This window comes from Poecilia latipinna, unplaced genomic scaffold (assembly GCF_001443285.1).
Source record: "Poecilia latipinna isolate Pla-1442-1.1 unplaced genomic scaffold, P_latipinna-1.0 Scaffold1056, whole genome shotgun sequence".
In the NCBI taxonomy this organism is placed as follows: Eukaryota; Metazoa; Chordata; class Actinopteri; order Cyprinodontiformes; family Poeciliidae; genus Poecilia; species Poecilia latipinna.
In genome coordinates, this window is record NW_015113672.1 from 131,373 (window position 1) to 141,294 (window position 9,922).

Below are 9,922 nucleotides of genomic sequence, written 5' to 3' on the forward strand. Positions count from 1 at the left end.
AACCAAAGCTTTGAACACCTGTGTGTGATCTGTTCAGCGTGTCTTCTGAAAACTGAAAGAGCACAGCACTACAAATGGAAAGACATTTACCTAAACTGACAGACATCAAAAAAGGGAAGTTCCTGTTCAAGTAGCATCTCATAGTAATTTCTGTTTCTGGTTTTTAACGACAAACATGAGGAAAAAGATCGCCTGAACAAATGGAACCAAAATGTAACGTAAAGGCTGTTAGAATAAAAGTAATTTGTCACTTCATGGTACCTGGAAAACAGCAACTCATCTTAAAACATGGTGGCGGAAGCATCATGCAAAGGGTTAGGGTTAGCAAAAGACGAGCTGGTCAGAGCTGATGGGAAGACGGAGTTAAATACAGGTCAGACCTGGAGTAAAACAGGTCAGAGGCTGGTTCAGTCGATCAAATAATCAATCAGTAAATCTGGGCTGAATGCAAAAATACATGCTACGCATCTTTGACTTTTAATTGTAATAACATTTTAAAATCATTATATCATTTTCCGTCTGCTTCACAGTAATGTGCTGCTTTGTGTTGGTATTTAATAAAGTCCAACAAACGATGACAAAATGTTTAAACAACTATAAATACTTTTGTAATGAAGATGTATTTTTTCCATCCGGTTTCTGTTAAATTTATCTCTAGTATCTCTTTAGCCTTCGTCATGAACCTGGTATGCAGCCACAATGTTGCACAATATTGAGGAAAACAAGAAGAAGCTCACAAATTTTGATACTTTATTGCAAAATTACAGCAGTGGGCGTCGATTTCCGGCTTGCGTCATGGCGTTGACTTTATCAGCCGTACAGGTCAGCAGCCTTGTTCCTTCACTATCAAGATGTCCATCTTGGTTTCTCTGAGGAAAGAATTGTGACACATGACTGCAGTGATTTATGATCTCATCTAAGATTTGGAGTTATTTTTTCCTAAACTAAAAATGTGTGTAAGGTGAAAACCTGTGTCAAGGAAGGATCCCCACCCCTTATTTTTCAAAACCACTATAGAAAAACTTCCCATTCCTGTTCAATGGTTGATTTACACTTAAATTTTCTGTATTTAAAAATAGACATAAAATAGCTAAAACTGTCCTGCAAAGAAAACTGGAGAGATCCTTTAGCATACAAAACTTTTAACTTCACTTTAGTTGACCACCAGGTGGCGACTAAAGCATTTTGTTCTCCAAAGAATCAGGTCGGGTGACCCAAAATGAATCTGTGAAACCCAGAAGTGTGGAGTAGCTGTGTGTACTCACTGTCTCTGGACGCAGAGGAGACACTCATTGGCATAAGTGTTTCCATCGCTGCCGCACACAGGGGCAAAGTTCATGGGGCATGCCATGATCTTCTCCAGAGCAGGGCAAGTAGGCTGACAGACATTAAAACAGCACAACATTAAATTCTGCTCAGTTACAGGGAGTTCAAATAAATGTTTACTCCTGAAAGTCATATCACCTTTCTCATAAGTCCAGACTTGTCTGCAGCATCTTTAGAAAAATAAAAGAAAGCAAGTGCTTTTTTTGTTTCATCCAACATAAATTAAAGTGTTGACGTCAGAGATCATGTAACTTTAAGGCTTTAGTTGACTAACTTCTTTCAGCACTGAGTGCCAGTAAAGTGCCTATTACAGAAAATCTAGATCATTTTGTACCTTTTTTGTTTGTACTGTAGCATTTGACCTTAACATAGTGAACAGCATAAAACAACCTTTATCACAGCCGGACTCGTTGTGAACAGAGATAAAATAGTTACAACTCTTCTTTGCTACAAAACGTCTTAAGAGCACTTTCGAAGCACATTAACCACGAAAAACTTAGTTGTTTTCGTTTTTTACCTGCTGCGACACAGATGAGCAAAAGCCCAAGTACAACAAGTCTCCCAGCCATGATGTTGGTGGATGAATAACTCAGACTGGACAAATACTTCTCTCTTTACAAGTTCCTTAACTGTGTTTACATGGGCGTGTGTGTGTGGGAGACTGACAGCTGTTCGGGCTCCCTCGTAAAATAGTCACCATCATATCTTGCATTGTCATAAAGATACTGCAAAACATGTGACAAAACCAAAGAAAAAGTAAAAAAAAGAGACTTATTTGATACTTCAATTAAAACAAGGTCGTAACTTAAAATGTGTGAAAAGTGAAGTGCAGAGAATACTTTCCAGATGTATCTCTAGCTCTGGTCCTCTACTAAAGGGTCCTTGGTAGGAGACTTTGAGGGTTCTTCGCAGAATGTTAGCATGTTTTCTTGGACTTCTGGACTGGGATTTCTCCAGGTATCTGGATGTGACCACTTCCCCAAAGACCCTTTAAGTACCACATGCTCTTCCCTAACCCACTGGTATATCTCCAGTTCAAAGTGTTGCCATCAAAAGGGATGGCCACAGCAGCTGTCCTCTGCTGCTTATCAATGATCACAACGTCCGTTCTTTTGGCCTTTACTGTCATTCACCATATAGTACGAGGCAATCTTACATGGGAAGGCAGATGGTGTGTCTTGAACAAGGACACATTTGTCTTAATGTTGCAGGTATTTGCTTGTTGCTGTTCTATGTCCTGGATCATTGAGTCACTGTGTCACTCACACTTAACAAACAGCTAAATATAATCAGAGGCGGTGACTGATAGTAGACCTGTATATGTACACAACCCGCATATCTGCTTATTTAGTTATTCATCAACGAACACCATGACTGGAAGACTTGTTGTGCTGGGGCTTCTGATCATCTGTGTTGCAGCAGGTAAAAACATTAAGTATTTTCTTGTTTAACCTGTTGTTCACAGGTTGTCATTCACAATACAGGGGTGTCAAACTCCAGTCCTCAAGGGCCGCTGTCCTGCAGTGTTTAGATGTGCCACAGGTAAAAAACAGTGGAATGAAGCAGCTTAATTACCTCCTCCCTGTGTAGATCGGTTCTCCTGAGCCTTGCTAATGACCTAATTATTCTTTTCAGGTGTGGTGCAGCAGAGGCACATCTAAAAGTTGCAGGACAGAGGCCCTGAAGGACTGGAGTTTGACACATCTGTCACGAGAGGACCCAAATTTGGGTCCTCTCGTGAATAACAGGTTAATTTGTTCTGAAGGCAGTTTTTCAAATGAGTTTTTATTTATTTTTTGTGAAGGAGATTTTTAACTGTTTATGCTAATCACTGCTTTATGGTGACATCTTATGATAAAAATATACATTAAATTATCTAAATTCTCCTTTGAATGCATAATAGACACCTTACAGCTTGATTCATACTGATACTAATGGCTGAAAGTAGTCATCTAAAGCTGGTTATTTCAACTCTGAAGTCAACATGGTTAAATGTAAGTTGGATTTTGAAAAAAGACTGTCTTTTTTCTTTTTCTAAAGATGCTACAAACATGTCTGGATCCACAAGAAAGGTGATATGAATTTTAGAATTAAACATTCATTCCTGTATGAATAAAACTTACTAAGTTTAAGCATAATTTAACATAATGTTGGTCTTTCATATGTCCGACAGCCTGCTTGTCCTGATGGAAATATTGGGAGATGCACAAAGATTTTGGACCCTGTGTGCGGCAGCAATGGAGTCACTTATGACAATGAGTGTCTCCTTTGCAGTGAGATGCAGTAAGTACACACAGCTGCTCCACACTCACAGTTCACATGTTAATTTTAAGTCACCCAAGCTGATTCTTTGGAAAAGATTGTGCTTTAGTCAGAACCTGGTAGTATATGTAGATGTAAATCAAACATGGAGTGCTTTGTTGTTGTTATTTTAAAAGGAATTCCTGTCTTTTCTTGACACAAGTTTTCAACTCAGACACATTTTGTCTTCTAATTGCCCAGAAAAATGACCTATTTTGTTTTTATTGTTGCTATAAATACCATTTGAGCTGAATGACTGAATCACTGCTACGTCATGTCACAATTCTCTCCTCAGTGAAACCAAAAGGGACATCTGGATCACCAAACAGGGACGCTGCTGACCTGTGGTTGATAAAGTCAACACTATGAGGCAGCCCAGAAAATGATATCCACTGTTGTCTCATTGAAATAAAATTAAGTTTCATCAACCTGTGACCTTCTGGTTGATTTTCTCAATAATGTGCATCAATTTGTGATGCATATTAGGTTCACAACCCTGAAGAAACAAAAATCTTACCAAGTATTTGTTTGTATTACAGTGCAAATATCATAGTACATTTGAAATAAGACAAAACTAAGTAACATGCAACTTCTCTCCAAGATATAGGAGCTTGTAAATGATTTCTTCATATTCCATGGGCAGATTTTTTTTAACACATTAAACATTTTTTCCATGTTTTAAGTGAAAGAAACTGCCAGTGGAACTAGTACTTTTTAAAATTATTAACAGTGCAGCATTATTATATGAAATCTACTTTTTTGAGCTTTACATCATGTTAGAATGTTATTCCCTCATCAAAAACATACCTGGCATGTTGCTTTGATTCTTACATGGATGTTTGAGGAATCCTTTAATGTACCGTGGTAACCATTCAACTGTACTATGGGGGAAATTTTCACACATTTTCAGTCTGAAAAGTGTTGTTCTCAAAACTTATATCTGTGCTAACATTTTCAGATTGAAAGCAGGACTTCATGTCTTTCTTCTCAAAACTTGTAGTGCTTGTGCTCAAAGCTTCTGCTCTCTTTCAAACAGGGGCAGATCTACTGGGGGTGGCAGTTGCCACCTCAACTGAGAGCCTTGCCAACCCCTGTTGCCACTCCAGCTGGCGACTATGAATTCAAGAAATAGTGATGGCAAAACTGACATTAAGAACATGAATATATTTTTTCCCGACATTGAATGCAACACAGTGCAATCTGACACCTACTGCTAAGCAGCTGCAAGTGCGAGAGGACAGAGCACGAGGCAGCAGCATTGGTATATATGGGTAGATATAATATATATTACAGGATTAGACATTACGTGACTTATCGTGCGCCAGACATGCGCCATTGCTGTCCATTGAGTCAGGAATATCGGTGGTCAGGAAAGTACCACAATCACGCAAAGAATCTGAAAAACGGACAAAATGTTTAGCGGTTAATTCAACCCTATGACAGCCATAGACAACAAGGTCCAAGGGTTTCACATTTAACAGGTTTTATTTTCTTTAAAGTTTTAATTTAAAGAAAATATTGAAAAAGTGAGCAGTGAGTTAGTTATGCTAGCCTAACTGTTGCTACCCTGCCATTGACTTTGGCAACATGTGCTGTTAGCACTAAAACAGGGCAAGCCGTAGAGCAGGTGTTTAAATCAGCTAATCAACCGCCACTGTGTTCAGGCGAAAATGTATTAATAATCATAATATGGACAGCAAGTCTGACAACTGGTGTTTTTGCATACTTTTTTTGTGTGTGGGAAATGTTTGTTTTTTGGTGTTGATTCCCCTGAGGCTTGAACGTAATCTCAGCTCTATCTGCTAGGTGAGGGGTCGGCGCGTCCCGCTGCGTGTCCGTAGTCAAGTCATGTAGTTTACTTCAAATGAAGAAGTAAACTAAGAAAGGCTCTTTTTATTTATCTGCTGTGGTGGCCTTTATTTAAGAGTAGTTGGGCAGGAAAGTGGGTAACGGAAGAAGGGGATTACATGTGGCAAAGGTCATGTAATCCCTTTGCCACACGCGATTGCAACGGTTGCGGCCGTTGCAGTCGCAATCAAAAGTTTCTTTAAGTTAAAATGTGCAACTTTTAAGTTAATTCAACATCAAAAAGCAAGTTGTTATCACTAACCAAACAAATCAAGTGAGATTAATGTAAAAAAAAAAAAAGTCCATAAAATGAACTACAGCCCAAATACACTTTTTAGAGTGTACATGTATTACCTTCCCTCCAGTCCGAATAACAGTCTGATGTCTTGCTAAAAAAAATCCTTTCGTTGTGGATCAGTGAGTCCTTGTGTCGCTCACTCCTAGTAAACAGCTACATATAATGAGAGGCGGTGACTGATAGGAGACCTGTATAAATATACCCGCATATCTGCTTATTCGGAGTTATTCATGAACAAAAATCATGAACGGAAGACTTATTGTGCTGGGGCTTCTGATCATCTGTATTGCAGCAGGTAAAAAATTAAGTATTTTCTTGTTTGTTTTGAAGGCATTTTTTCAAGGTACTTTTTTAGATTTAATTTTATTCTTTTATTTTTTTTTTACAAAGGATATTTTAACTATGCATGCTGATTATGAAAAAAAAAACATACCTCCAAAATTGTCAACATTCTTTTTTGAATGCATAACAGATGCCTTACTGCTCGATTCGTACTGATAATCAGAGCTAAAAGTAGTCATCTATAGCCGGTTATATCAACTTTGAAGTCAACATTGGTAAAAGTAAGTTGCATTAAAAAGACACTTGCTTTCTTTTTTTTTAAGATGCTGCAGCCATGTATCCTCAGCGATACCATAAGGTAAAATGAAAGTTGAATTAAATATATGAATAAAATTAACTGATTCAGAAGAATTTTATGTAATGTTACGTTTTTCACAGGTCATATGTCCTACAAAGATCTACGGATGCACAAAGATTATGCGCCCTGTGTGCGGCACTGATGGAGTCACTTATGCCAATAAGTGTCTCCTCTGCAAGGAGATGTAGTGAGTACACACAGCTCCTAGACACTCAATGATTCACATATTAATTTAAAGTCACCTAAGCTGATTCTTTGGAAAACAGAAAAGTACTGTTGTCCCAACCTGCTAGTCACCGAATGTGACAAAATTGAAAGCTGTTTATACTAAAGGATGTCTCCAGTTTTTCCTCTATAAAAATGCAGCAAAAAAATTCATATCAACCATTGAATGTTTTTATTCTTTAGAGAATATAGTAGAAAGTACAACTTCCTATCTTTCCTTGACACAAGTTTTCACGTTAGACACATTTTGACTTCTAATTGTCCAGAAAAAATTACTTACTTTGTTTTATTTGTTGCTATAAATAAATATTTGCTGAATGACTGAATCACTGCTATGTCATGTCACAATTCTCTCCTCAGTGAAACCAAGAGGAGAATTTATGTCGTCAAAGAGGGACACTGCTAACCTGTATGGTTGATAAAATCAACAGTATGAGGCAGCCCAAAAAATGATATCCACTGTTGTCTCATTGTAATAAAGTCTAAGTTTGATCAAACTGTGACCTTCTGGTTGTTTTTCTCAATATTATGCATCAATTTGTGATGCATATTAGGTTCACCACACTGAAAAAACAAAAGTCTTACCAAGTATTTTTGTGTAGTTATAGTGCAAATATCTTACTACACTTGACAAAACGATGTTACAAGCAACTTCTCTCCAAGATGTAGGAGCTAGTTTTAAGTCAATAATGTCTTAATATTGATAAAGTACAAGTTCCACTGGCAGATTTCTTTCTAAATCATAAGACTTTTTTTTTTTTTTTTTTTACAAAAAACTGCCAGTGGAAATGATACATTTTAAAATGAATATTTAAGATGCAGTATTGTTATCTCAAATCAACCTTTTTGAGCTTTACATCATGTTAGGATGTTTTTCCCTCATCAAAAACATACCTGGAGTTTTGCCTTGATTCTTTCTTACTAGTCAGAGAAATCCTTTAGTCCTGCGTGGAAACCACTCAGCTGTGCAAAACGCCTGGGTGAACCGAGCGCCACTTCTGAAACATTCTAACATTCATGTTAAAATATAATCAGAAACTTCAAGCTGAGCTTCCTCCTCTTAGAGCAAACCTCCACCACCACTCCTCCACTCAGCTCCTTCAGAAGATTCAATTAGCAAACACCTGGTGGAAGTGTGCATCTACTGAGCTCATTATAAGAGCTACCTGCTAGAGAAACACTGTGAAATATTTTGTTAAAAGGATTGATAGGGGAGCAACGTTGCCATGACTTCCTGAAGGCGGGGTTTCAGAAAGAGCAGGAGTTTTTAAAGAGTCAGAAGCCCAAATTTCAAGACAAAGAAGTCAAATTTCTCTTAAGTCAAATTTGGTATCTCTCTATTGGACATAAGGGATTTTTTAATTTTCTGCAACCTCGCAAAGCATTGCATTGTCTAGCAATACTTTTGCATTACCTCACAATGGGTTTTGCGTTCTTTTCCCTCCTGTGCTGTTAGTGGATAACCTGTAGATACTGGATTTGGGGTGCAGTGCTGAGTACCATTCATGTTTAACATCACAGGTCTAAATCTCATTCTTTGGGCAACTTATCACCGGCAAGGCATATCAGTTACCCGGCTCTTGCTCTTGCTGTTGCCATTTAGCTGGCTTCTCAGGATTTGCCTTACTCGGTGCAGCTCCTTGTCTCGTCTGTTGCTGCCTTCCTTGAGGTCTCTTTGTGGTTGCCATTTGTTTATGGTATTCCAAGGTACTTAACGTTTTGGTCATTGGTAAATGGCCTGTGGTTGATTGGTGCTTTATCAAGCCAAGAGGACCCCATAGCACTTCACACTACATTCACACACTGATGGTAGCAATCCACTGGATTCTACTGGACAGAAGAGATGCTCAAACCGGCAACCCAGCAATTACAGGGCAAACTCCTACTTCATCGCCCCATGAGTTTCTTGGTTGAGTTCTCTAGCATCTGCTGTTCTCCCCTCTGCTATTACTTCTACATGTATGACCTTAACTTTTTTGTCATCATCCAGACCAAATTACGTTCTGGCGTCCCTGCTGTACAACCTGGAGGTGTGGATCAGTGAGTCCCTGTGTCACTCACTCCTAGCAAACAGCTACATATAATGAGAGGCGGTGACTGACAGTAGACCTGTATATATACACCCACCGATCTGTCCACTCAGTTATTCACCAACGAACACCATGACTGGAAGACTTTTGCTGGGGCTTCTGATCATCTATGTTGCAGCAGGTAAAAAAAATCTTATTTACATTTCTTGTTTAATTTGCTCTGAAAGTATTTTTCAAAGTAGTTTTTTCATTTCATTTTACAAAGAATATTTTAAATTGTTAATGCTGTTCACTGCATTATGGTGAAGTCTTATAATAATACTACACATATTAAATTATCTAGATTCATTTTTGAATGCATAATAGACACCTTACAGCTTGATTCATACTGATAGTAATGGCTGAAAGCAGTCATCTAAAGCTGGTTATTTCAACTGTGAAGTCAACATGGTGAATGTAATTTGGATTATAAAAATGAACTTGCTTTGTTTTTTCTAAAGTTGCTGTAAGCAAGGCTGGATCAAGAAAGGTGATATGAATTTTAGAATCAAATATTTTTTTCCTGAATGAATAAAACTTATGTTTGAGCAGAATTTTATGTAATGTTTGGTTTTTATACGTCTACGAGGCTACATGTCCTGATCCAAAGATCTTTGCATGTACATTCAATGTGATCCCTGTGTGTGGAAGCAATGGACAGAGTTATGGCAATGAGTGTCTCCTCTGCAAGGAGATGCGGTGAGTACACTTAGCTGCTCTACACTCACAATTCACATAATAATCTTAAGTCACCTAAGCTGATTCTTTGGAAAATACAAAAATACTTTTGTCCCGACCTGCTAGTCACCGAATGTAACATTGAAAACCGTTTATACAAAAGGATGTCTCCAGTTTTCTCTTTAAAAATACAGTAAAAAGTGCAAATCAACCATTGAATGTTATTATTCTTTAGAGAATATAGTAGAAAGTATGAATTCTTGTCTTTCCTTAACACAAGTTTTCACCTTAGACACATTTTGTCTTCTAATTGTCCAGAAAAAATGACTTACTTTGTTTTATTTGTTACTATAAATACCATCTGAGTTGAATGACTGAATCAATACTATGTCATGTCACAATTCTCTCCTCAGTGAAACCAACAAGGAAATCTTGGTCGCCAAAGATGGAATGTGTTGACCTGTATGGTTGATAAAATCAACAGTATGAGGCAGCCCAGAAATAAATTTCATTGTAATAAAGTCTAAGTTTGATCAA

General features: G+C 37.8%; 3 protein-coding genes across 3 annotated transcripts; 2 read left to right on the forward strand and 1 right to left on the reverse strand.

The window, feature by feature from the left end:
* Window positions 1–733: 733 nt before the first annotated feature.
* Window positions 734–1,952, reverse strand: spink4 (serine peptidase inhibitor, Kazal type 4). The gene is made up of 4 exons (XM_015051605.1): window positions 1,844–1,952; window positions 1,465–1,496; window positions 1,266–1,378; window positions 734–869 (listed from the first exon to the last, which is right to left on the reverse strand). The coding sequence occupies exons 1-4, from the start codon at window positions 1,893–1,895 to the stop codon at window positions 824–826; spliced, it is 243 nt and encodes an 80-aa protein (XP_014907091.1). The 5' UTR covers window positions 1,896–1,952; the 3' UTR covers window positions 734–823.
* A 651-nt stretch (window positions 1,953–2,603) lies between these two features.
* LOC106959209 (serine protease inhibitor Kazal-type 1-like) lies at window positions 2,604–4,057 on the forward strand. Its single transcript, XM_015051606.1, has 4 exons — window positions 2,604–2,748; window positions 3,367–3,398; window positions 3,500–3,609; window positions 3,923–4,057. Exons 1-4 carry the CDS (start codon window positions 2,697–2,699, stop codon window positions 3,966–3,968), a joined length of 240 nt encoding a protein of 79 aa, XP_014907092.1. The 5' UTR covers window positions 2,604–2,696; the 3' UTR covers window positions 3,969–4,057.
* A 1,825-nt stretch (window positions 4,058–5,882) lies between these two features.
* On the forward strand, window positions 5,883–7,141 carry LOC106959207 (serine protease inhibitor Kazal-type 1-like). Its single transcript, XM_015051604.1, has 4 exons — window positions 5,883–6,068; window positions 6,379–6,413; window positions 6,494–6,600; window positions 6,999–7,141. The coding sequence occupies exons 1-4, from the start codon at window positions 6,017–6,019 to the stop codon at window positions 7,042–7,044; spliced, it is 240 nt and encodes a 79-aa protein (XP_014907090.1). The 5' UTR covers window positions 5,883–6,016; the 3' UTR covers window positions 7,045–7,141.
* The last annotated feature ends 2,781 nt before the right edge of the window (window positions 7,142–9,922 follow it).

Excerpts from the sequence above, each read along its gene's own strand:
- spink4 (XM_015051605.1), bottom strand. The coding sequence starts at position 1,895 with ATGGCTGGGAGACTTGTTGTACTTGGGCTTTTGCTCATCTGTGTCGCA. Across the intron at positions 1,497-1,843 it reads GCTCATCTGTGTCGCAGCAG|ATGCTGCAGACAAGTCTGGA; the intron begins GTAAAAAACGAA and ends ATTTTTCTAAAG. Across the intron at positions 870-1,265 it reads CTCCTCTGCGTCCAGAGACA|AGAAACCAAGATGGACATCT; the intron begins GTGAGTACACAC and ends TTCTTTCCTCAG.
- LOC106959209 (XM_015051606.1), top strand. The coding sequence starts at position 2,697 with ATGACTGGAAGACTTGTTGTGCTGGGGCTTCTGATCATCTGTGTTGCA. Across the intron at positions 3,399-3,499 it reads TGTCTGGATCCACAAGAAAG|CCTGCTTGTCCTGATGGAAA; the intron begins GTGATATGAATT and ends TATGTCCGACAG. Across the intron at positions 3,610-3,922 it reads CTCCTTTGCAGTGAGATGCA|TGAAACCAAAAGGGACATCT; the intron begins GTAAGTACACAC and ends TTCTCTCCTCAG.
- LOC106959207 (XM_015051604.1), top strand. The coding sequence starts at position 6,017 with ATGAACGGAAGACTTATTGTGCTGGGGCTTCTGATCATCTGTATTGCA. Across the intron at positions 6,069-6,378 it reads GATCATCTGTATTGCAGCAG|ATGCTGCAGCCATGTATCCT; the intron begins GTAAAAAATTAA and ends TTTTTTTTTAAG. Across the intron at positions 6,601-6,998 it reads CTCCTCTGCAAGGAGATGTA|TGAAACCAAGAGGAGAATTT; the intron begins GTGAGTACACAC and ends TTCTCTCCTCAG.